Below are 27,283 nucleotides of genomic sequence, written 5' to 3'. Positions count from 1 at the left end.
AAGTAGGTAGATCATATATCCTGGAGCTGCAATTTGCCCTCCAAAACTTGGATTTAAATGATTTATTCAGAATGGTCGTCCTTCCATGTCACGACAGTTATTTTTAGCCATTTGACAAGGTGCCACATAAAAGATTATTGTGCAAAATAGGAGCTCATGGTGTAGTGGGTAACATATTAGCATGGATAGAAGATTGGCTAGCTGGCAGAAAACAGAGAGTATGCATGAATGGGGCCTTTTCAGATTGGCAGGATGTGACGAATGGAGTCCTGCAGGGGTCGCCCATTTAGGACCGAGATGAGGAGAAATATTTTCTCTCAGAGGATTTTGCGACTTTGGAACTCTCTGCCTCGGAAGGTGGTGGAGGCGGGGTCAGTGAATATTTGTAAGGCGGAGGGAGATAGATTCTTGTTAGGCAAGGGAATCAAAGGTTATTGGGGGTAGATGGGAGTGTGGCATTCGAGACACAAACAGATCAGCCATAATCTTACTGAATGAGCAGGCTCGAGGGGCTGAATGGCCTACTTCTGCTCCTAATACATATGTAAAAGTCCCTGATTCAGGCACAGGAACTAAGACTAATGATTTTCTTCCTCTCCCTAGTCCAGAGCACTGAGCCTACTTATTAAGGGGCCATCACAAGCCCACCTGAGTACAGATAATTCAGCACTGACCCAGGATCGAATCTTACTTCCCTGGTTTGGATAGCCCAGAGCATACACCACTGCATTGTTAAGGAAATAAATTTATTTTATTTTTCATCACTTTTTTATCATTAACAAATGGAAATCAATTTACTTTCTATCTCAGTGGATAAATGCACTGCCTGCTACAGCTCTGAGCCATACACATTGGGAAAGTTTCAGTAAAGTTTAATTCTGTTATTTAATAGGTAAGTACAAATTATTTCCTTATTTTTGATTGTTAGACTAAAGTGAATATATTTAGTGACCTGTTGAAATTAAATGTAACTTTGTATTATCTTTTAAGGGAGGTCACATGTCATCAGGAAAATTCACATTTGCATCTATGCCAAGTAGAACATCATTCTCTGAAACATCCGTAACAAACCTCCTGTGAGTACAAGTCATCCTCCTGGCATGTGTTTCTTTCTGTATTCCAGAGCTGGAGAGTTCAACATTTTTCAATTTGCTTTCGGGAGAGTGTTGCGCATTCTCTGGTCAGGTATACAACAATAGCAACAACTTATATTTATATGGCACCTTTAACATAATAAAATGCCCCAAGACACACAGGAGCATTATAAAACAAAATATGACAGCAAGCCACATAGACGATATTAGGTCAGATGATCAAAAGCTTGGTCAAAGATGTAGGTTCTCAGGAGTGTCTTAAAAGAGGAAAGCGAGGTGAAGAGGTGTAGGGAGTGTATTCCAGAGCTTAGGACCGAGGCAATTGAAGGCGAGGCCACCAATGGTGAAGCGATTAAAATCAGTGATGCTCAAGGTGCCGGAATTAGAGGAGCACAGGATCTTGGAGATTTGTGGAGCTGGAGGAGATTACAGAGATAGGGAGGGCTGAAACCATGGAGGATTTGAAAACAAGGATGAGAATTTTAAATTCAAGACATTGTTTGACCAGGAGCCAATGTAGGTCAGCAAGCACAGGGAAATGGGACTTGGTGCCCGTTAAGACATGGATAGCAGAGTTTTGGATAACCTCACGTTTACAGAGGGTAGAATGTGGGAGACCTGCCAGGAATGCATTGGAATAGACATATCTAGAGATAACAAAGGCATGAATGAGGGTTTCAGCAGCAGATGAGCTGAGACGGAGCAAAGTCGGGCGATGTTATGGAGCTAGAAATAGGCAGTCTTAGTGATGGTGTGGGTATGTGGTTGGAAGCTCATCTCAGGGTCAAATATGACACCAAGGTTGCAAACAGTCCGGTTCAGCCTCACAGAGTTGCCAGGGAGAGGGGTGAAAACAGTAGATAGGGAACGGAGTTTGGGGCAGGGACAGAAAACAATGGCTTCAGTCTTCCTAATATTTAATTGGAGGAAATTGCTTCTCATCCAGTAATGGATGTAAGATGAGCAGTCTGATAAATTAGCATCAGTGGAGGAGTTGAGAGAAGTGGTGGTGAGATAGAGCTGAGTGTCATCAGCATACAAGTGAAAACTAACACTGTGCTTTCAGATGATGTCGCTGAGGGGCAGCATGTAGTTGAGGGGTCCAAGGATAGATCTTTGAGGACACCAGAGGTAACAGTGCAGGAGCAGGAAGAAAAGCCATTGCAAATAACACTCTGGCTATGATTAAATAGATAAGAATGGAACCAGGTGAGAGCAGTTCCACCCAGCTAGACAACAGTGGAGAGGCGTTGGAGGAGGATAGTGTGGTCCACCATGTCAAAGATGCAGACAGGTCGAGAGGATGTGGAGGGATAGCTTATCTTTGTCACAGTCACATGGGATGTCATTTGTGATTTTGATAAGAGCCATTTCAGTAACATGGCAGGGGCGGAAACCTGATTGGTGGGATTCAAACATGGGAGGTGACAGCACATTTAGGGGGGTTGGAGGTGGGGTGGTAGTTTGCAAGGATGATGGTCAATAAATGGGTATATCCTGGTCTGGGTGCTGGCGGGAGTGAAAGAGGGAAGGTAAATATAAATATTTTCACTCGTAGTGACTGGAGAAAAAGCAGTCAGGTACAATGGAGACATCACATAATCCTCCAACAGTTGTAAAGTTAGATGTCAGGTTAGTTTGTTAACTAGACTAAATCTGGATAATAAGTAGGGAAAACAAGATTTTATACATAGATATATGCAAAACCAGAAGATAGATTAACTGTTCCTGTGATATTACCAGTTTTTTTTGACAGGGTGATTTTTTTTAATATAAAGTTTTGAATATTACATGTTGAAGATTACACAGTCTGTCATAGTGATCATCTCTATTCCAATAATAATCATAAGAATTGGAACATTGGCTCATTGTGTTTTTTCCTCACGTCTGCTATTTATGTGAAGTTGAGACTTAATGACTAAGGTCTGTGACAAGCAATATTTGCAAATGGATTTTGTGACTAGTTTCTATGATTTATTGAACCATATAAATGCGAAAAATCTATTTACTGCCATCAGATTTTATTGATTACTTCTTGTCATAGAGTCATAGAGCTATACAGCACAGAAAGAGGCCCTTCGGCCCACCGTGTCTGTGCCGGCCATCAAGCACCTAACTATTCTAATCCTATTTTCCAGCACTTGGCCCGTAGCCTTGTATGCTATGGCGTTTCAAGTGCTCATCTAAATACTTCTCAAATGTTGTGATGGTTCCTGCCTCGACCACCTCTTCAGGCAGTGCGTTCCAGATTCCAACCACCCCCTGGGTGAAAGTTCTTTTCCTCAAATCCCCTCTAAATCTATGCCCCCCTGGTTATTGACCCCTCCACTAAGGGAAAAAGTTTCTTCCTATCTAACCTATCAATGACCCTCATAATTTTGTATACCTTAATCATATCTCCCCTCAGCCTTCTCTGCTCCAAGGAAAACAACCCCAGCCTTTTCAGTCTCTCTTCATAGCTGAAATGCTCCAGCCCAGGCAACATCCTGGTAAATCTCCTCTGCACTCTCTCCCGTGCAATCACATCCTTCCTATAGGTTGGTGACCAGAACTGTACACAGTACTCCAGCTGTGGCCTAACTAGCGTTTCATACAGCTCCATCATAACCTCCCTGCTATTATTTTTTTTATTTTAGAGATACAGCACTGAAACAGGCCCTTCGGCCCACCGAGTCTGTGCCGACCAACAACCACCCATTTATACTAACCCTACAGTAATCCCATATTCCCTACCACCTACCTACACTAGGGGCAATTTATAATGGCCAATTTACCTATCACCTGCAAGTCTTTGGCTGTGGGAGGAAACTGGAGCACCCGGCGAAAACCCACGCGGTCACAGGGAGAACTTGCAAACTCCGCACAGGCAGTACCCAGAATTGAGCCCGGGTTCCTGGAGCTGTGAGGCTGCGGTGCTAACTACTGCGCCACTGTGCCGCCCTTAATTATATTCTATGCCTTGGCTAATAAAGGCAAGTGTCCCATATGCTTTCCTAACTACCTTATCTACCTGTGCTGCTGCCTTCAGTGATCTATGGACAAGTACACCAAGGTCCCTCTGACCCTCTGTACTTCCTAGGGTCCTACCACCCATTCTATATTCCCTTGCCTTGTTAGTCCTTGCAAAATTCATTAGCTCACACTTCTCAGGATTTAATTCCATTTGCCACAGCTCCGCCCATCTTACCAGCCCATCTATATCGTCCTGTAATCTAAGGCTTTCCTCCTCACTATTTACAACACCACCAATTTTCATATCATCTGTGAACTTACTGATCATACCTCCTATATTCACATCTAAATCATTAATGTACACTACAAACAGCAAGGGTCCCAGCACCGAACCCTGTGGTACACCACTGGTCACAGGCTTCCACTCGCAAAAACAACCTTCGGCCATCACCCTCTGCCTCCTGCCACTAAGCCAATTTTGGATCCAATTTGCCAAATTGTCCTGGATCCCATGGGCTCTTACCTTCTTGCGGGACCTTATCAAAAGCCTTACTGAAGTCCATATAGACTACATCAACTTCTTTGCCCTCATCTACACATTTCGTCACTGCCTCAAAAAATTCAATCAAGTTAGTCAGACACGATCTCCCCCTGACAAAGCCATGCTGACTATCCCTGATTAATTCCTTCCTCTCCAAGTGAAGATTAATCCTGTCCCTCAGAATTTTTTCCAATATTTCCCTGCCACTGATGTTAGACTCACCGGCCTGTAATTACCTGGTTTATCCCTGCTACCCTTCTTAAATAATGGTACCACATTCGCTGCCCTCCAGTCCTCTGGTACCTCTCCTGTGGCCAGAGAGAATTTGAAAATTTGTGTCAGAGGCCCCGCAATCTCCTCCTTTGCTTCACATAACAGCCTGGGATGTATCTCATCTGGGCCTGGGTAATTATCCACTTTTAAGCCCGCTAAAACAGCTAATACTTCCTCCCTTTCAATGCTAATATGTTCAAGTATATCACAATCCCCCTCCCTGATCTCTACACCTATATCGTCCTTCTCCATAGTGAACACAGATGAAAAGTAATCATTTAAAACCTCACCTATGTCATCCAGCTCCACACACAGATTGCCACTTTGGCCCCTAATGGGCCCTACTCTTTCCCTGGTTATCCTCTTGCTCTTAATATACTTATAAAACGCCTTAGGATTTTCCTTTATCTTGACCGCCAGTGTTTTTTCATGTCCCCTCTTCACTCTCCTAATTACTTTTTTAAGTACCCCCCTACATTTTCTATACTCCTCTAGTCCCTCCACTGTTTTCAGCACTCTGAATCTGCCATAAGCCTCCTTTCTTTACTTTTTTTTACTGATCCAATCCTCTATATCCCTTGACATCCAGGGTTCCCTGGACTTATTGGTCCTACCCTTCACCTTTACGGGAACATGTTGGCTCTGAACTCTCACTGTTTCCTCTTTGAATGACTCCCACTGATCTGATGTCGACTTTCTTACAAGCAGCTGCTCCCAGTCCACTTTGGCCAGATCTTGTTTTATCATCTTAAAATCAGCCTTCCCCCAATTCAGTACCTTTATTTTTGGTCCATCTTTGTCCTTTTCCATAACTACCTTAACTACCTTAAGCCAAAAGACTTGCAGGTTGATAGGTAAATTGGCCATTATAAATTGTCACTCGTATAGGTAGGTGGTAGGGAAATATAGGGACAGGTGGGGATGTTTGGTAGGAATATGGGATTAGTGTAGGATTAGTATAGGTGGTTGATGTTCGGCACAGACTCGGTGGGCCGAAGGGCCTGTTTCAGTGCTGTATCTCTAATCTAATCTAATAATCATAACCAAAACAATAATCAAACTGCTTAACATGCCATTTCAGGATTCATAAAGAACTAGCCATTAGAAAAACTACTTGATTTTACAATGTTTTCCTCTGCACAACTTTATGTAAATGAGATTAATGCAATACCAGCCCTTCCACTGTTCATTACCCTCCATGCACCACACAATCCAAATTTGTGGTTTTTCAAAATGGAACCAGTAAATTAGTGCCAAGCGGTGGCATGTTTAAAAGCAGTTTTCTGCTGCGGGTTCCTGCACACTAATACCTCAGTAAAGGTCAGAGGAGCTAACCATCAACAGAGGAGAAAAATGGCTGCCATCCTCCTTATCCATCTAGCCCACTTCTGCCCTATTTTCCATCATTAAAGTGACTTTATTTGTCACACTTTCAGTGTGGCAAAGTTTATCTCATTGTAAAATGAAGCTAAAAACAAAATGGAAAAACCATTGCAAATGGGGCATCAAAATTAATGTTTTTTGTGCTTTTTTGTTCCTTAAATGCCTTCTTGTATTTGTAGTTTTCAGTATTACATTGATTTGAAGTAGCAAGCCAATTTTTAGAATATGCCTAAATTACTTTAAACTACTTGTGTAAATTACTTAGGATTAATTCCATTTAATTCATTTTCACCTTCACCTGTTTTTATATCACCTCTGGGAGATTGGCTGAATAGTTCATAGACTCCTCTGTGATTGCTGATGTCTGCTGCCTGGCAGTGATCGATCACTATCCGTCAATGAAGGTTGCTAGTGTATTTTAAAAACCTCCAGAGCTGTGGTCTGTTGACTGCTACAACATTGCACTAGCAGCTGCGCTAATTAAAAATAGAGACATTGAATTGTATTATAATGCATGCTTTTTGTTTACATATGTCAGGAGGGAGAGTGGCAGTGCAGTCTGTCTAGACTTACAAGTGATTGACACAGTGAGGAGCGGCAGAGATCGGGAAGACACAGTGATGCACCATGTCTTAAGAGAGAATCTATACAAACCAAGGAGAAGGGTAAGAAACTTTTATAAACCATGCAGGGATCCTGCGAAATAACAGTGGGACACATATCATCTAATGCCTCAGTTAGTAAATGTAGTGGTAATGCCCCATATGGAACAGAAGGGGTTTGGGTTTGATCTGTGGCCTGTTAGCTGATTTCAGCCAGAGAGTGATGAGGGTGCCATAGTTGGCCTTTGTGTCCCAAGACTAAAGAAAGAAAAATAATTAATGATTTCTTCTTATGTTTGCTATCTAATAGGCCCTGCTTAGCATGTTATGAGGAGGGTTTTTTTCCAGTTGTGTATTTATGGACCTGCTATAAGTATGTACATGTATCCAAATGTATGAACTCAAAGACAATGCAGGAAAATGTCATAATTGGTGAAATTTAGGACAGAGAGGCTTTAATCTGCAGATAACTCAGCTCTCAAGAATATAATTGTTTTTGGCTTTCTTGTATTTCTTTTCTCTTTTTTCACCCAGTCACTTCCAGCCAAGAGGCTTAGGCCTACTGCTGAATCTTGCCAACTCCTCTATAAAAGGCCAGAAAATAGACTCTTCTATCCGACTCCCCCCTTCCCCCTCCCCCATCCAACAGAGGAAATACTTCTTCCTTCCCTCAGCTCCTTGAATTGGGATTGAGAACAACATTTTGGGAATCTTGGGCAACACAGTAGCATGGATACCCACAGCCTCTGTCAGCTTATTTTAAAGCATAAAACTGAAGAAGAAAGCAAATATGTATTATATGAATCCAGGGTCTAATTTGAGAAATAGCACATGCTGAATTAATTACTGGACCATAAAAATAAGGTTCTGTACTATTAATGCAATTTGACAGTTAATAACCTTTTCTATTGCTGGCACTCTAAACATATACTTTACTTGCTGTTTTTATTATGATTAATGTTTGTTCCATGTTATACCAGTATCAAGGGAATTACAGCAGGCACTTCATTGCTCAAGGTGAACAAGAAAGGCAAGAAAGGGAGGTTTTCCAGCGAAACATGAGAAGTCGTCTCGAGTCGTTCAAATCCACCAAACATAACGTATACTCTTCAAAGAACAAATGCAGGCATAAGAAAGAACACAAGTGTCAAAAAAGGGCAAGTTTCCCTTCAATTGTACGTAGTCGGGATTACATTTTAAAACTTTTGACAATTTTTCAGGAAAAGAAAAGTTTTCCACAGTTGTTGCTGCAGGAAAAAAATCAACTTGAAAGGAAATGAAAGTGGGTTTGACTATACAATTTTCCCTCACCACAAGCATATTTTCTTTCATTTTAGTGAGTGGTAAGCCGAAGCATGTGGTATGCTCCAAGCTCAAAGAATGTAAAAGACATGAAGCCCCTTGAACATTACGTTTAGTTCCGCTTCAGTTTTATTGCATGTTAGTTTTTACAAATAATAACGCTTCCCAGAAAAATTACAAAGTTCTTTCTGTCTTCCTTTAAATGGTCTCATATAAGCGCAGATTAAATCAAGTCCTCCAATGACATTAATGAAGTAGCCACTTTCCTCCAATGGTGTACCATCCACTGCAAAAATTAGTGACTTCAACTTTACCCTGCAGTCTGCAAAGGTCGAATCAGATGCTGGTAAAATCCATATTGTTCTGATTAAATGAATATTTTTATGATCCCAAGAACAATCTCAACTGGCAAGCTTGTGTTTCCAAGATCAAAGCAGCCACCAGGTATTTTTGGCATTGATGCCAACCTCAGAAGAGTTAATTAACATCTTCATTCTGCCTACTTATAGTCAAGACTTCTGAGCAGAGGCTCTCAAAGCAGGGCCAGAAAACAGGAAATGCTGGAAATGCACAGTAGGTCAGTCTGTATCTGAGAGAGGATTGGTTAACTCTTCATCAGAACTGGCTTAATTCTATAAACTATGGTCAACTTTGTCAAGACAGCTTGATTTCAATTTTCTTAATTTGGAGCCATCAGGGAGAGAATCTTCGGGGGTAATTTTAATCCAACTCGCCTGACAGAAAACCAACGGGATCACGTGGAACACAGTAGTGGCCGCTGCTGAGGCTGCATCACAAAGGAGAAGGTGCCTAAATGCCGTGGCGGCCTCAAGATGGGCGTGTCTTTTTGGGGAAGCCGGCGCCAGGCAGGCCCCGATGATTGGGGTGGACAGAGGGTGTGTGTTGTTCCAGTGGCAGTGCCTTGGAATAAGATTCTGCCGGGGGCCCCTCCATGGCCCATGGAGCACCCTTCAAGGAAGGCCCCTCCCAAACCCGGATCCCTCTAGGAAGCCACCCAGTTTACCTGGTGGTTTGCACACACAGTAGAGATCCCTCCTGATGCCAATAAAATGCCAGCGGGGTGGGAACTGACCCTTAAATTGGGCAATTAATTGGCTCAATTGGCCACCCAGCAGGCAATATGGCATGGTGGTGGGAAGATGTCAGGCTCCCCTTAAAACATTTTCCCTGCCATATTGCCAGCCCTCCCAGCCCATCTCCAAAAGGCTGGGAAAATACAGCCCTGTGATGACTCACCACTGGAGGCACCAGGTGGAACAGTTTCAGATTTAGATTGGGGCTTCCAGAATTCCCCCACCCTCACGCCACACAATGCACAAAATTTCACACAAACAGATCAAGTGTCACTTTGAAATCCATTCTTTACAAGCACAGATGGCATGGTAGTATGAATAACATGAATAGAATTCTGCTCCTAATTTTAAGGTTATGATTTAGTCTGAAAAATCTGTTATGAGTGTGTGTCCATCTTTTAATGCTGAATTAAATCAGTCCTTTATGTGGTTTCCAACAGAGAAATGCTGAAGGTACAAATGGTCAAGTACCTAATGATAAATTACGGAGAAATGTCAGCTGGCATGATACAGGTAGGTGTGTGATTGATTTAATTCTATTACACTTTAAAGGTGCAATCTTTCCCTCCTCACAGTCTTTACTGTGTAGTTTCCTGAAATCTAAAATACTGCACATTGGAGTGTTTTTCTTTAACTGCCCGTCATGAGATCAGTGCTTCATTCATTCACTTTATATAACTGGAGCAGATAAATTGGCAGAAGGCCTATAGAGTTCACTAAATATACACATACTGCTGCAGTTAGGAGTCAACAAGGAGAATGTCTCAGAGTTTCTTAATGAAAAAATGTGTATTTATTTCAATGTCCCATTCAGAAAACGTTTTATGGAGAGAAGCCCAGGGCCATCTCTCTAATAGCAGTCTTTTCGATATATCAGTGAAGACTTGTAGGATCCTTGATTCAGTCAGGTCAATCTGTGCCGAAAGGATAAGTGAAAGCCTGGAGGGCAGTTGAACTCCACATTAACCTATATGTCTTTGGGATCTCTGCGAGAGTAAACTTACAATTTCACATTTGAAGTTTCTTAAAACCCCAGGACTAACATAGTCTTTATTTTACAATGTTTAAAAGCGTGATGAACTTCTAAGATCTATCTTCAGAAATATTTATGAGTTTAAACTGACCATTCTCTCACCCAAGGAGATTGATACCCCTTAATACTATATCCTCAACTGGGTGGACACAAAATGCACCTTAATTTTATTGCTAACAGTAGAGTATGCAGGAAAAATTCCTCTTAATTTCCAATTTACAATTGATTAATGCTAAGCAAATTTAGTTCTCAGTCCAGATTTAGCAGAGGTGTCCATTGCTGCTGGGGCTGCTGGCAGGCAGCAACCCTGCGTTGGCAGGCAGAAAAGTGGGGCCACATTTTGCCGGCGGCAGCTGTCCCTGTTATGGATGACAGGCCGCCCCCAAGGTGTGCCGGCCCAATCAGAGGTCAGGCAGCTCAGCAGTCTCAGCAGCGCCTCCACTAGCAGTGGCCACTGCTGGGGCTGCACCTGGAGGATGTGGGCGCATCGATGGTGCCCTCAACATCAGATAAGTGGAGTCTGGTGGCGGGGGGGTGGGGGGGTGCGGTGCCAGGACCAGTCAGGCAGGCCCCGGAAATTGGGGGGGGGGGAGGCGGTCGTTGAGGGCAGGCAGCGCCGTTGCTGCAGAAGCAGCCATTGCTGCCAGGGGGGCCTTCCATGCACTAAAGAGTGCCCGCAAAGGAGGCCCCCCACCACCCGGGCTCCCCAGTCACTGGTAAAATGCCAACAGAGGTGGGAAGAGCCCCTTAATTGGCCACTTAAGTGGCTCAATTGGTCTCCAGACGGGTGGGCGATCTGTCAGCTTTCCCACCGCTGGCAAAATGGCATGGCATCAAGAAAATGCTGGGCACACCACTCGTGCCTTCCCATACAATTTTGCCAGCCTTCCTGCCTCCCAGCTCATCCCCAAATGGCTGGTAAAATTCAGCCCCTCTTGTACTATCCCAATTCTTAGAGCCACAAGCATGACTTTACAATATTATTAAACAATCTGAAGAAACAGAAGTTTTCTACAGCTAAAATAAAATTGTTTCAAAATTTGAAGTAAAGAATTAAGATGATGTCAGGGACACTATGGTAGGGCCGCTGCACAAGTACCACTTTGTTCTAATTCTATAACTTGCCTTTGATTCTGTAGCCAGGAGAAGGTCAGGGCTAATGTTCAACGAAACTGCTGAGTAACTGTCAAATCCTAACCAGCTCAAGGATTTAATTCTAGAAGTCACATTTTTTTTTCCCTGTGGGTAGTACTCCTTTCACCCTTTTCTGTAGACAGTTAAAGTTTTCCCATGTATTCATATAGCACAGATTTAAACATTTCAGTGGTATGAAGCATTGCACATGTATAGAAGTTAAGAAACGTTTATGGCAAAGAAGGAGGCCATTTGGCCCATTGTGTCCATGCCAGCCAAAAAGCGTAATCCAGCCTAATCCCACCTTCCAGCTCTTGGTCCATAGCCAAATAACATGCCGATTGGTTTATAGCCTGAGTCCTGGCCTGATGGAAGGTAGATTCAATCTGCCTACCAAAGACATTAATTGGCATTATACTTGGCCTAAACATTGGGTCACATGCACATCACATCACACAGATTGTGTGCTGTACATGCTATGTATACATAGAACGTGCATTGAACGTGATGTGCATGCATCTTGAAGTCTGTGTGACAAACAAGGAGAATTCAAAGCCTTTCTTCAAAACTCAGCAGTGGATAATTTTTTGCTGATTCCCGAACCTGAAAAAATAAGGAATTTATGGTGAAAATTGATAAAAGCGGAACTTCGTGATCCTCAAGTTAAGATCAGAACAGGATATAAAAGATTGAATTTTATAAAATTTGCTCAGTTATTCTTCCACCGATACTTGTACTTAATCATAGGGATCCTTCCTGTCACTGGTACTTCTGTATCTCCCTATAATAAATGTATTCATTCCTACTGTTTTCCTGCTGCTGGCCCTCAGCAGCTGTTCCTATTCATATACATTGTACGGCTGGGTTAGGAGGATATTCAGCAAGTCTATTGCACTAGAAAGTTTGATCTATCTGAAATTAATTCTTATGGTTGGCTTTTATTTCAGTCAGCTGCATTTGTTCTATACTGAGTGGTCTGAAACTCTTTTAGTGTCATTTGGAGGATGAAGAAGAAATTGTGAGGAATGCAAAACAGCTTCCCTTACACCATAGATGGACATGGGCACCTTACCCACTGCTCATGCAGCTATATTAATCGACCCAGGCCTCAAAAAACAGCTGTTTTTGTAGGCTCCACTTCATCAAGAGGGCAGTGACATAGTTCTGCTTGGCCTGCACTCAACTCTACCACAGGATGGGCTGAATTTAACGATTGCACAAAATGGCAGTGGTCCCAAGTGTCATGTGAGCGGACGTGCCAACGGACAGCCATTTAACATAATGGAGGCAACCGTCACCGCTAATCATGTGATGGGGGCAGCAGGCAAGATGTCGATTATGGCATCAGTTGATCTCTGAGCAGGTGCTGGTGCCACTTTTAAAAAGCTGCCAGCCTGCATTCACGTTTTCCTTGCATTCTGTAGCAACTCATTCTTTGGAAACATTGCTACATTAACATCAATCGCAACGTCAACAAACAACACCCCTGGGAAGACTGTTGAGGATGTCAGAGGTTGGAGTAAGGGTGGCCCCACACTTCAGGGATGCCTCACTGCTGATTCTCTTCCAGGCTGCAAGGGAAAGGCAGAAGGTCCTCTTCCCCAGCGATGGTAAGAAGAAGTCCTCCCGCCTGACCAAGCAGACTGGACGGAGATCGCAGACGTCAGCAGCCGTGGGGTCACCTGACACAACTGGGTGCAGTGCAAGAAGAGGGTCGATGACCTTCTGCGTTCAGCCAAGGTAAGTGCTACATTTCAAAATTGCTTTGTGTGATCTGGGTGTCACGACACGGTGTGCCACATGGTGAAGGTGCCACTGCTATTCCAAAGACAGGAAGATAATAACAGATTCATGACAGATGCATGGCTGCATCTGTGAAACAAGTCTCCCTCATTTATATCTCAGCCCAAGTAAATGCCATAAGAAGATGAGTCAGTATGAGATACATTACCTCCCCCAGTTGTTGACGAAGGGCCCATGTTAGCAGAACTGTCATGGTGAAATGTATGCCAATTTACGATTGTTACATCTTTCCTCTTGCAGGAGAAAACAGAGAGGTGGCTAGGACCAGTGGCAGAATGCCAGACCCGTATCGTCTCAGCCAGACCAAAGAAGAGGCCCTAAAACTAGCGGGGTGCCAAGTTGGATGCGCTATTTCAGACAGGGAGATCAAAGTCTTAGAGCAAGAGAGTGATTATTGCCGATCAGCTAAAAATTCATTAATAATGGAGAGCTAGCTCTGGGATGCTGTCCTTAATGGGAATTGTGTAGGCTAAGCCACACGTTTGCATTGTATCTTGCAGGTCAGTGTTCACAGGTGATCGCAGCTCCAGAGGGACTCCTGTCAACCTCTGAGGAGGAGCAACACTTAGAGGATGCACCATCCCATGACTCTCCTGCACCTTCCTCCAGCGCAGATACTTTCAACACAGTGGGTAACCGATCAGCTTTAGAATCAGGGTCACAAGCTGGTGAGAGCACCACACACACACACACGCCCGAGCAGCTGGCTGAGTCAGAGGACTGTGGCTGGCCAGGCCCATGCTGAGCCCTAGGCTGATGACGAGCCTCTGGTGACGACAGAACAGGGCATGCTGGAGTTGCAGGGAAAAGTAAGGCAACATCTGGTGGAGATGCCAGAGGCCATGTGTTGCCTTGAGCAGATGATGGGGGAGTCCATCCATGCCATCACTGCTGCCATGTCTCAGGCATACATGTGCATTGAGAGGTTGGTGACCCACATTCCACAGATGTGCCACTACCTGCAAATCCTCACCTTGGCCATTCACTCAGATCAGCAGTGGCAAGGCAAGAGAAGGACCAGGAGCCTGGAGACTTTTCCTGCTCCTAATCCTTCTCTGGTGAGCAGGGAGGTTCATGTGAGTCTTAAGAGGAAAGAGGAGAGGCTGCCATCCACACCTGGGTGCTCCCCTCAGGATGTTTTGAGTGTGGACACTGAGGCGGATCCTCAGCCTCTCCGCTAGTGAGTTCATCTCCAGCAGCCGCAGTGCCTGAGGATAGTCCTGTACCAGTGCAGGAAACCTTTAGGCAGCCGAGGCCCTCCAGGCCTCAGGCAGCCAAGGGACACCCGCGGAAGTCATCTGAGGCCAAGGGTGTCTTGATCAGCAGGCTGCCTCCAGCACAGCTACTAGCGCAAGAGTCACACCGCTTAGGAGCACCGACAAGCTTATAAAAGAAAATTACCTAGCCACACTTAGGTATTCAACTATGTTATGTACAATGTAATTAAATGCTTATTTGTGCCAATTGTTAGCCTTCATTGTGTGGATATAAGCTTCCACCATGCCTTAATTGTAACCCTCTGAATTCCAACATACCCTTTAGAGCACTGCTAATGTGACCATAGACCTCATTATCATGGCAATGTGACTGAAGAAGTAATCAACAAATGCTCTCCCATGTGCCCTACTGCACAATGTAGCTGGTCAGCATTCATGTACCAGAGATGGAAAGGAGGCAGAAGACTACATGGATTAAAGTCAATCTTTATTGCATTCTCATTGAGGAGGCGTCAGGGTGGCTGAAAGCAGGTCATTATGAAGTTGTCTCTTGCCTCCTTTGTGCATCGCTCACCATGTCTGGCTTCCATCACTGTGTTATCTTCTTCCATAGTTGCTTGGCCCTGTTTCTTCTCTGCATCCTCTTCATTGGACGAAGTTTGTTGCTCGTGCATGTCTTCCTCATGTAAGGCCTCCCCCCTCTGAAATGCTATGTTATGCAGAACGCAGCAGACCACTATGATATGCAAAACCTTAGCTGGAGCATATTGCAGGGCTGCATCAGATCGCTCAAGGCAGCGAAATCTCATCTTCAGTAGTCCAATGGCCCGCTGGACGGTAGCTCGGGTGGATCCATGGCAAGCGTTGTACCTTTCCTCCTCAGCATTGCGAGGGGTCCTCACAGGCATCGGAAGCTATGTATTCAATGGGGAGCCCTTGTCCTCGAGAATTTACCCCTGAAGGCAAGCGGGGGATTAAAAAACTGAGGGACCTGGGACTGTCTGTAGGTGTCATGGCTGCTTCCTGGGAAGCAGGCACAAACCTGCAGGAAACGCTTTGAGTGGTTGTAGACCAGTTGAATGTTGATTGAGTGGAAGCCCTTCCTGTTGATGAAGGCAGCTGGTTGGTTCATGGGAGCCTTGATGGTCACATGCGTACAATCTATTATACCTTGCACCTTTGGGAATCCAGCTGTTGCCCCAGTCCGATGGCCCTCTCGGCCTGACTGTCGTGCTCTGTCCAATAGCGCACATAGTCACCGGCCCTCTCAAACAGGGCATTGGTCACCTCCTTGATGCAACAGTACGCTGCGGCCTGGGAGACCCCACACAAGTCGCTGGTGAATCGTGATATGTAGAAGTTGAACATCACGGTTATCTTTAGGACCACAGGCATAGGGTGACCACTAAATCCCATTGGTCTCAAATTCCGGCCTCCCTGGAGAGCAGTAGTCTTCGCTGACAGTGTCACTCGGAAATCTAGAGGTAGGTGATACGAGTCCTGTACTCTCTTTGACATACTTGGACCTTCTTAGCCTTGCAGACTGCTGCTGTTTGCATCTTGGAGCTTCAGGGTCAGCTGCCTCTTGGGTCTGCCTCCATTGGAGGCACCTCAACATACCAAGGGGATCCAAACACATAGGGTGTATGAGACCCATGGCAGGTGTCCTGGAGCCTTTGGCTTGCTTCCAATACAGTGATGAGCCTGCCTAGGCAACTATGTCAATCTTTGCGTGTCTGGATGCCTCAAGACTAAAGTTTAATGTTGGTCTACCATTTTTTCCAGATGTGTGAGACATGACACATATTACAACATCACTTATAATACCTCCTAATGGTCTCCAAACAAGCACAACCTCTACTCCTGTAGCCCAGTACAAAGAACCCCCTCGCAGAGCACCCCCAGTGCACACCTCCCCCTTGCAGAGTTCTCCCAATACGCAGAACCTCCTTGGACATTCAGCATAGCAGTAATGGCCGCAGTACCCCTTATTTCCCCTATGCTGTTATGGTAAGGTTACCTTCTCTTTTGTGGCACCGAGGCCTCTTACCTCAATGCCGCCAGCTTTTCAGGGTCGCAAATCTGAAGGCATGTGATGGCCACACGTCAACACAATATTATGGACCATTCGCAGAATCAGGAATAATTACATTAAAATTACGCTGCTGTCGCGTAAATCCTCCCACAGTACTTCCCTGCCTCTAATGTCATCGGGGCACTGTGGCACGGTGCCAAGTTTCAGGGCGGATGACTCAGCAGCAATTCTCCGTCCCTCCACATCATTGAGCCTGCCTGACACAGGTAAGTAAGGTCTTTATGCCGCAGGCTCATTCAAATCTGTCACGGGGACATCAACAATAATTCATTTGCCAGGGCAAACAATATCAACATTTTTCCATGGGAAACCTGGAGCAAAATGACAAGAGAAAAGAACTTTTTGCAATTCACCAAAGTCCAAGGTGATATTTGTGGCACTCATCTGATTCTCTGAGCCCCTGAAGACAAGGCTATGGCTTCATAAACCAAGAGCTTCCAGTCCAATGTGCAATTGGTCAGTGACTATCAAAAAAGGATCATGCAAATAAATTCCCACTTTTTGGTCAGCTGTCATGGCACCTCCAATTTAAGGCAATCGTCTGTGCCAGGTTCATCTGCAGAGAAAGGAGGCGACAAGGATGACTTCTTGGTCCACACTTTGGGTGCTGGATCCTGATACCATTGAGACGGCCGTAAACAGCAGCTGTCTGAAAATACATTGAGGCTCTTAGCCTGAGGATCATTATTGAACATACTTTGTTTGAAGCACTGCTTTGTACCTTCAACAGTGCCTCAGATGCCTGGACAGATTGTGGGTGTTTTGTAACAAAACCAACCCTTTTTTTTGGTTCGGGGAATGTCAGCATTTATTGCCTGTCCTTAATTGCCCTTGAGAAGGTGAGCTGCCTCTTGAACTGCTGCAGTCCTGGGGTGTAGATACACCCACAGTGCTATTATGAAGGGAGTTCCAGGATTTTGACCCAGTGACAGTGAAGGAACAGCGATATAGTTCCAAGTCAGGATGGTGTGTGGCTTGGAGGGAAACTTGCAGCGTTGGTGTTCCCACGCATCTGCTGCCCTTGTCCCTCTCGGTGGTAGAGGTTGTGGGTTTGGAAGGTGCTATCGTAGGAACCTTGGTGCATTGCTGCAGCGCATCTTGCAGTTGGTACACACTGCTGCCACTGTGCGTCGGAGGTGGAGGGAGTGAATGTTGAAGGTCGCGAGTGGGGTGCCAATCAAGTGGGTTGCTTAGTCCTGGATGGTGTCGAGTTTCTTGCATGTTGTTGGAGCTGCACCCATCCAGGCAAGTGGAGAGTATTCCATCACACTCTTGACTTTTGCCTTGTAGATGGTGGACAGGCTTTGGGGGAGTCAGGAGGTGCATTACTTGCTGCAGAATTCCTAGCCTCTGACCTGCTCTTGTGGCTACAGCATTTATGTGGGTGGTCCAGTTCAGTTTCTGGTCAATGGTAACCCCCAGGATGTTGATAGTGGGGGATTCAGTGATGGTAATGCCATTAAATGTTAAGGAGAAATGGTTAGATTCTCTCTTGTTGGAGATGGTCATTGCCTGGCACTTGTTTGGTGCGAATATTACTTGCCACTTATCAGCCCAAGCCTGGATATTGTCCAGATCTTGCTGCATTTCTACACGGACTGCTTCAGTACCTGATGAGTCGCGAATGGTGCTGAACATTGTGCAATAATCAGCAAACATCTCCACTTCTGACTTATCGTGGAGGGAAGGTCATTGATGAAGCAGCTGAAGATCACTGGGCGTAGGACACTACCCTGAAGAACTCCTGCTGTAATGTCCTGGGACTGAGATAATTGACCTCCAACAATCACAACCATCTTCCTTTGTGCTAGGTATGACTCCAACCAGTGGAGAGTTTTCCCCCTGATGCCCATTGACTTCAGTTTTGCTAGGGCTCCTTGATGCCATACTCAGTCAAATGCTGCTTTGATGTCAAGAGCAGTCTCTCTCAACTCACCTCTGGAGTTCAGCTCTTTTGTCCATGTTTGGACCAAGGCTGTAATGATGTCAGAAGCTGAGTGGCCCTGACGGAACCCAAACTATGCATCAGTGAGCAGGTTATTGCTGAGCAAGTGCCGCTTGATAGCACTGTCGACGACCCCTTCCATCACTTTGCTGATGATCGGGAGTAGACTGATAGGGTGGTAATTGTCCTCCTTTTTGTGTACAGGAAATATCTGGGCAATTTTCCACATTGCCAGATAGATGCCAGTGTTGCAGCTGTACTGGAACAGCTTGGCTAGGGGCGTAGCTAGTTCTGGAGCACAGGTTTTAAGTAATGTTGCTGGAATGTTGTCAGGGTCCATAGCCTTTGCAGTATCCAGTGCCTTCAGTCGTTTCTTGATATCATGCAGAGTGAATCGAATTGGCTGAAGACTGGCATCTGTGATGCTGGGGACTTCAGGAGGAGGCCGAGATGGATCATCAACTCGGCACTTCTGGCTGAAGATGGATGCAGATGCTTCATCCTTGTCCTTTGCACTGATGTGCTGGGCTCCCCAATCGTTGAGGATGGGGATATTTGTGGAGCCTCCTCCTCCTGTTAGTTGTTTAATTATCCACCACCATTCATGATTGGATGTGGCAGGACTGAAGAGCTTAGATCTGATCCATCGGCTGTGGGATCACTTAGTCCTGTCTGTTGTGTGCTGCCTCTGCTGTTTGGCATGTAATTAGTCCTGTGTTGTAGCTTCACTAGGCTGACACCTCATTTTTAGGTCTGCCTGGTGCTGATCCTGGCATGCCCTCCTGCACTTTTCACTGAACTAGGGTTGGTTCCCTGGCTTGATGTCAAATGGTGGAGTGAGGGATATGCCAGGCCATGAGGTTACAGTTTGTGGTTGAATACAATTCTGCTGCTGATGGCCCACAGCGCCTCATGGATGCTAAGCTTTGAGTTGCTAGATCTGTTCGAAATCTATTCCATTTAGCACGGTGGTAGTGCCACACAACGCGATGGTGGGTACCCTCAGTGTGAAGACGGGATTTCATCTCCACAAGGACTCTGTGGTGGTCACTCCTACCAATACTCCAATACTGTCATGGACAGATGCATCTGTGACAGGTGGACTGGTGAGGAAGAAGTCAAGATGTTAGTAAGGAGGATTTGCAGTTGTCGTTCCCGGTGCCTCGGTCGATGGCGGGTGGTCCATCCGGTTTCATTCCTTTTCTTAGGCTTTGTAGTGATTTGATACAACTGAGTGACTTGCTAGGGCCATTTCAGAGGGCACTTAAGAGTCAACCACATTGCTGTGGATCTGGAGTCACATGTAGGCCAGACCAGGTCAGGACAACAGATATGCTTCCCTAAAGAACATAGAAACATAGAAAATAGGAGCAGGAGTAGGCCATTTGGCCCTTCAAGCCTGCTCCGCCATTCATTATGATCATGGCTGATCATCCAATTCAGATGTCTGTTCCCGCTTTCGCCCCATACCCTTTGATCCCTTTAGACCCAAGAGCTATATCTAACTCCTTTTTGAAAACATACAATGTTTTGGCCTCAACTGCTTTCTGTGGTAGCGAATTCCACAGGCTCACCACTCTCTGGGTGAAGAAATTTCTCCTCATCTCAGTCCTGAAAGGTTTACCCCGTATCCTTAGACTATGACCCCTGGTTCTGAAGTATAAAAATTGGCAAGTCATGCTGCAGCTGTACAGAACTTTAGTTAGGCCACACTTAGAATATTGTATGCAATTCTGGTCGCCACACTACCAGAAGGACGTGGAGGCTTTGGAGAGGGTACAGAAGAGGTTTACCAGGATGTTGCCTGGTCTGGAGGGCATTAGCTATGAGGAGAGGTTGGATAGACTCGGATTGATTTCACTGGAACGACGGAGGTGGAGGGGCGACATGATAGAGGTTTACAAAGTTATAAGCGGCATGGACAGAGTGGATAGTCAGAAGCTTTTTCGCAGGGTGGAAGAGTCAGTTACTAGGGGACATAGGTTTAAGGTGAGAGGCGCAAAGTTTAGAGGGGATGTGCGAGGCAAGTTCTTTACACAGAGGGTGGTGAGTGCCTGGAACTTGTTGCCGGGGGAGGTGGTGGAAGCAGGTACCATAGAGATGTTTAAGGGGCATCTTGACAAATACATGAATAGGATGGGAATAGAGGGATACGGACCCCGGAAGTGCGGAAGGTTTTGGTTTAGGCAGGCATCAAGATCGGCGCAGGCTTGGAGGGCCGAATGGCCTGTTCCTGTGCTGTACTGTTCTTTGTTCTTTGCATCTACCCTGTCAAGTCCTGTTAGAATTTTATATGTTTCTATGAGATCCCCCCTCACTCTTCTGAACTCCAGCGAATATAATCCCAACCGACTCAATCTCTCCCATGCATCAGTCCCGCCATCCCAGGAATCAGTCTGGTAAACCTTCGCTGCACTTCCTCTATAGCAAGAGCATCCTTCCTCAGATAAGGAGACCAAAACTGCATACAGTATTCCAGCTGTGGCCTCACCAAGGCCCTGTATAATTGCAGCAAGACATCCCGGCTCCTGTACTCTAATCCTCTCGCTATGAAGGCCAACATACCATTGAGACATTAATGAACCAGATGGGTTTTTTCCAACAATTGACAATGGTTTACTGATCATCACTAGACTAGCTTTTTAATTCCAGATTTATTAATTGAATTCAAATTCAATTGGATTCGAACCCATGTCTCCAGAGAAAGAGCCAGGGGCTCTGGGTTACTAGTCTAGTAACATTACCACAATGCTACCGCCTCCCCTGCCAGGGTCTCCAAGGACTTGCCAGGTTCTGCAAGATTATTGTTGTGTGTTATGCCAATTGTGCCATCCAGAGAGGCATAACTGTAGAAGTGGAGGAGACAATGATGATGAGTACGCTCATTTCTAGGTTGCAACTTAACCCATTAATTTAATCGTCTGAGGGATTACTCTGCAAAGTTTCTCCTTGTCTCTCTGTCAGATGAACAAGCATAACTTCAAAATATCTAACCCATACCAATTGACTTCCATAACATGATATTTCCAACATTTTATCATCTGTATATATCTATACATTCATTTATAACATTTATAATCTTCCTAACTGGATATCAATTCAGTTCTTTTTTAAAGGAATTAATCAACACAATTGATTCACACTGTTTCATATATTCATTATCTTGTAGGGGCAAAGCTTTATGTCCAATTTCGAGCCATATTTCAAAATAAGTAATTGTGTTTTCAATTTCCTAGTTTTGTGCTCATAGTCTAACAACATCATAAGACCAATTTTCCTCTCCTATGCACCTGAGTCACAAGCAGAAAGGAGAGGAGAAAGAGGTGGAAACCCGTGACATTAATTTTTGGGTTTCTGCAGCCATGTCAGGGCGAGCGTAGGGCTTGCACCTGTATTACACACAAGCACAAAATGTAGGAGGCATCACTTGCCCTCCCACTTCATTTTCCTCTCCCAGCAATGGAAAGTCACCCATTTTGAGCCATCCAATGTCTCTACAGTTTGATATCCTGGAGGCTGCAAAATGATAAGTCCCTGTTTCTCAGGGACTAAGGGAGAGGGATCAGAGGTAATCCTCTGGCTGTTATATTTGAACAGCAACCAGAAGGGCCCAAAACTGGCAGCCATTGCTGCTGGTGCAGGCCTCTTAGATGTAGGTCACCTGACTAGCACCCAGACGCAGAAGGGATAGGGAACTTGACCTTCAAGTCTTGGCTGTTTACTTTCAGACAGAACAAGTGCAAAGAGGTCAGAAAGTTAAAACTGATTTTAAAAAAAACTTAATAGTGTTATTTTTACCTTTTAATATCACATGATAAATATGGATGAGGAATGCTATCCATTTAGTTAATTCAACTAGAGGAATCCTACAATTCATCCATTGTTCCATCAAATTGTTTCTTAAGTAATTCCAGGATTTTTGCTGCCACTAGTCTGTTCCACACGTTGATCACTCTTTGTGTAATGAACTTCTTGACAACAGTCCTAAATTTGCCTTTTACTAGTGTCATGCAGGCCTCCACCCGCCAAGAATGGGGAACAGATATTTCGCCACATGGACATTAAATTTAAAATTGTTGCTGGGAAGGAAAGAAGGCCTATTACAAGGGGTTGCCAAGCCCCTGACTGAAAAGACATTTGCATAGTAACAGACAGTGCTTGGAAAGGACAAAGGGGCCACTCCCTGCTCCAATTTAATCCACAATGGACTTTTGATTACTAGATGTTGAAGGTGGAGAGGCTCGCATTCCAGGTTAACTGCTAAAATGGCTGAATACACAAACAGGCGTGGTCAGACTAGTTTAGTCACATGTCTAACTGGCTGCTGGTTTTTTTTTTAATTTGAACTTGCCACAGAATTTTAAAACTCAGAAAACTCTTTGCTCCTGGACTGAAAACATCGCTCTCCTTTCTGCTCCCATCTCTTTCTCATGGAACTGAAGACCCATTGAAGACACATGAACCCCAAGTGAGAAAAGCCTCCTACAGTGAACAAGGTTTAAGAAGAATACCGGCTCCAATGAAAAGCAAGACTACCTACAAAAGGACTGCAGCACAGTAACAAGAAACTCTTCTGATATTGCCTCAAACCTCTCTACTTTATTTTTTCTTCGGCTCTTTTCTGTCTCTATTTGCATGTGTGTAACATGTATGCAGGCTAGCGTGGGCGCGGTGTGTATCCGTAGGCGTTAACTGAATTAGAGTTTAAGTTTTAATAAATTTCACTTTTCTTCTTTAAACCTAAGGAAGCCTGTTTGTGCTCATTTCTTTGCCTTATAATTGGAAAGCGGTAAACAAGGATTCACCAAGGGGGAGCTCAAAACACAGTGTGTTTAAAAATTAAATCCTGTTACAATAAGACCAGCTGAAGGCTGAAAGAGACTCCTAGACACCTTTCTCACCTGGTCGTAACACTAGTTTGAACTCATTTTCCCCTATTTTGACATCTTTGACATGTTGGACTATATTTCACTTTGATGTTGGATTGCAGCTTGTGGCCTCGATGTGTTGCCTTGTTGCACAGGATATAACTGAACGTGTTCATCTGTCAGAAAAAGTCATTGCTGGAAACAAAGTTATTGCTAGTATGCAAATTTCCGTATTTCATCTATAAAACCTAACACATTTTAACAACTTGGATTTACTGTGACTGTCACTGAATTGTTGGTTGAGCTTGCTGGACGAGATGTTGTAATGAATGCTAATCACCCAAATTGTTGCTTATGCAGGAGCATTTCTCATGAACAGACATGGTAAAAAATATACCAGGCAGCAAAAGGTGGTGTTATGAGATAATAGGATGAAGATTCACAACTATGACTTCTTCAATATTGATTGCAATATTCAACTATATCACAACTCCTGTACTTGAAAATACATCACAGGTATCAGGGAAAAAAATGAAGTTTTGACATTTTTTGAATTCATTCGAAATTTGTCGAATTCAAAGTAAAGCAAGCAGGAAGAAGGGATCTACAAGTGGTGCTAAGGAAAAGGAGCAACTTGTGGTCTGTGTAGTGTTGTAGTGTTTTGAAATTGCAATTGCATTGTGTACTCTAGAGGCTGCTGTAAAACACATGCTAGCAGAGAAAGTGAAACTATGACAGAGGTAAAAGAGAAGCTTTTGTGTTCAGCTGCTGCAGTGTTTGTTTCTGTCTTTGCCTCATACCTTATACTAAACTTGGCTAAACCTCACTCAATCCTGAGGACATCACAATGGCGATGTGGTAAACAGAAAAGGATGAAAAAAAACCCCAGAAACATTGTTTTCAGGTATAAACATTTCGGAAGCTTTGCTCTACTTTTACAGACATAATTTTCAGTTGCAGACTGTGTTTGAGTGACACACAGGAAACTTTTACAGTGTATACTCACACACTTATCTCTCCAAAATAACCATCTATCAAAAAAAATCTTGGATCACTGCAGAGAAGTTTCTTCTGAAAGGAGTACAATCCCGGATCCTTTATCACTGCGTTTCTGGTCAGTATGACATTGTCTATGCCCAATCTACTGTCTTTTGTTGTGCATTCAGAGCCATCATTTGTATCACCATGTTAGCAAAAATGACTGTGATGTTTTGAAGGCGTGATGGCAGGTTTCGCAATCACAGACAACACAGGGAAAAAGGCCTTACTTCTACACTTTGGAGGTGAAGAATTAGAAGATACCTTTGAGACACTCACTCCTGAGCAAATTGACTACAACTCAGCAAAAGTGCGCTGCCGACCTACATCACACCCAAGAAAAACACCATATACGAAACCAATGTCTTCCCACGCACTAAGCAAGAAGCAAACGAGACAGTTGACCACACGCTTGAGGCAACTAGCAACCAAATAACTTTGGTGATGCTGAACATGTCAAACGGGAATCAAAACACAAATAATCAAAGGCTGTCTCTCTAGTCAACTACATTGAAAAGCACTCAAGAAAGGCAGAAAGCTATCAGAGCTACTGGAATTGAGGCTAACAGTAACTACCACACTCCAAGTTCAACTCCTGTGAACACTGTTCATCGCTCATGTGCCAGGGAACCACCTGCCACGCAACAACAACCATCTCACAAACAGAGCTGTGACTTATCCAAAGAATGTTTTTGCTGTGGTGGTGCTTACCCACACCAGTCAGAGTGTCCTGCTACTGGTATACAATGCAAAGCCTGCGGAAAACCCAACCACTTTACTCATGTTGTCGCTCATCAGCAAAGTCAACAACTAAGACCAATACCAACAGAAGGGTGCCACGCATACTTATCACAGCAAAAATGCCAGAGAATGTAGCCAATGTAGAGGTGGATGACCCTGAACATACTTTTGTCCTCTCTCTCAGACACAGCAAACAGCCACCTGTGATAGTGACCATTGGCTGCTTGGACGTAGATGCTCTCAAAGACACAGGAGTGTCTGTCAATGTCATGGGAGACAAAACAGTCAACAAATTTCAGGATTGCCCCATTCTCTGCAAACCAGGGAACACGAAAATTTTCCCTTAAAACAGTGACAAACCACTGAACATTCTCAGAAATTTTGAAATGCCAGTCTCATTCAAAGACACTAGAATGAATGCTGTATTCTACGTCATATCTCGAGAATGTGACACACTAATCAGTTTCCACACAGCAACAGATCTGCACATGATTGTAGTCACATACGTGATTCCCTTGCATAACAAAAACATTCTTGAACTGTATGCTGATCGTTTCACTGGTATCGGAAAACTAAAAGGTGTTACATGCAAGCTGCATGCAGATCCTAATGTGCCCCCAGTTGCGCATCAATGGCAACGAATACCATTTCATGTCAGGAAACAGACCAAGAAGGAACTTCAATGCCTACTGACCTTGACATTATTGAGAAAGCTGGAGATGAGCCAACTCCTTGGGTTTCACCTATAAAAGTCATGAGGAAACCCACGTCTTGAGAACCAGATTAGAACCTGCATTGCTATGATCACCAAATCAAGCCATATGACAAGAAAGACACTTGACACTGACTATCGATGATATCATAGAGAAGGTGAATGGTGCTAAACACTTTGTTAAACTTGACCTCAAAGCAAATCGAGCTTGCAGAAGAATCGTCATATCTTACTGTATTCTGTACTCACATCGGACTTTTCCGGTACAAGAGGCTCAACATTGCAGTTAGCTCAGCAGCTGAAGTTTTTCAGCATTTGATTCAGTCTGCACTTCAAGGACTTGAAGGCATGATGAACGTCAGTGATGACATTCGCACCTATGGCCACACCGAAAACGAACTCGAGACACACCTAACTGCAACATCTCACAGAATGTAACCTCACCCTGTACAAAGACAAGTGCTTGTTCAATGAAAGCAGAAGAATTGAATTCTTCAGTCATGTGTTCAGTGGTGAAGGAGTATCACCAGATCCACAGAAAGTTGAAGCTATTGCAAACGCTGCAGATCCTACAAACACGTGAGAAGTCTGGAATCTGCTAGGACTCATCATGTACTGCAGTCGTTTCATTCCTGACCTCGTTATGCTATCTTCCCCCATACGCGATCTGACAAAAGAGACCACCAAGTGGGAATGGACTAAATCACACAAACAGACTGTACGTGAGATCAAACAACATTTCTTACTAAAATAAAAGCAAAATACTGCGGATGCTGGAAATCTGAAACAAAAACAAGAAATGCTGGAATCACTCAGCAGGTCTGGCAGCATCTGTGGAAAGAGAAGCAGAGTTAACGTTTCGGGTCAGTGACCCTTCTTCGGAACATTTCTTAGCAAGTTGCATAAATACTTATTTCAACTCTGAGAAAACCACCCAGCTAGTTGTGGATGCAAGCCTGGTTGCCTTAGATGCAGTTCTTGTACAGAAAGACAGACAGGTAACCTATCAATCGTTGCGATGCCAAGTAGATCTTTAACCCCTGTAGAGCAGCTTTACTCGCAAACAGAGAAAGAAGCACTCTCAATCACATGGGGTATCTTACATTTTCATTTCTACCTATATGGAAGCGAGCTTAAAAAAATAATTGATCATAGGCCACTAGTGAGCTTGTTCAACAATCCACATAGCAAACCACCACTCGAATAGAACATTGGATACTCGAATTACAAGAGTACGACTTCCATGTTGAGTATCAGCCAGGCAAGCTCACCCAGTGAACTATCTTTCACAACATCCGCTGCCGACAATCAGTCCTACTAGTCGTGAGGAAAAGGTTGCTGCACAACATCTTAACTACGTAAGCCTGAATGCAGTGCCAAAGTTACTGAAATGAGCTGACATTAAAGCAGCAACAAAACAAGATGAAGCCTTACAACTGTATGAAGGCTATTGAAT

The 27,283-nt window shown here is 44.3% G+C and overlaps 1 protein-coding gene across 4 annotated transcripts in view; it reads left to right on the top strand.

Annotated features, from left to right (window-relative positions):
- slc9a5 (solute carrier family 9 member A5) overlaps positions 1-27,283 on the top strand; it is a 309,427-nt gene that overhangs the window by 258,766 nt on the left and 23,378 nt on the right. For 2 of the 4 annotated variants that reach the window (XM_068049563.1, XM_068049565.1), the window contains exons 11-14: positions 991-1,076; positions 6,782-6,908; positions 7,826-8,002; positions 9,682-9,754. In XM_068049563.1, coding sequence (XP_067905664.1) covers positions 991-1,076; positions 6,782-6,908; positions 7,826-8,002; positions 9,682-9,754 — 463 coding nt within the window. Of the gene's footprint in view, positions 1-990; positions 1,077-6,781; positions 6,909-7,825; positions 8,021-9,681; positions 9,755-27,283 lie in introns of all 4 variants that reach the window. The other 2 variants (XM_068049564.1, XM_068049562.1) reach the window with 2 other exon arrangements.

Source organism: Heterodontus francisci, chromosome 17, assembly GCF_036365525.1.
Source record: "Heterodontus francisci isolate sHetFra1 chromosome 17, sHetFra1.hap1, whole genome shotgun sequence".
In the NCBI taxonomy this organism is placed as follows: Eukaryota; Metazoa; Chordata; class Chondrichthyes; order Heterodontiformes; family Heterodontidae; genus Heterodontus; species Heterodontus francisci.
Note: the sequence above shows the minus strand (reverse complement) of the source record. Positions and strands in the feature narration are given on the sequence as shown.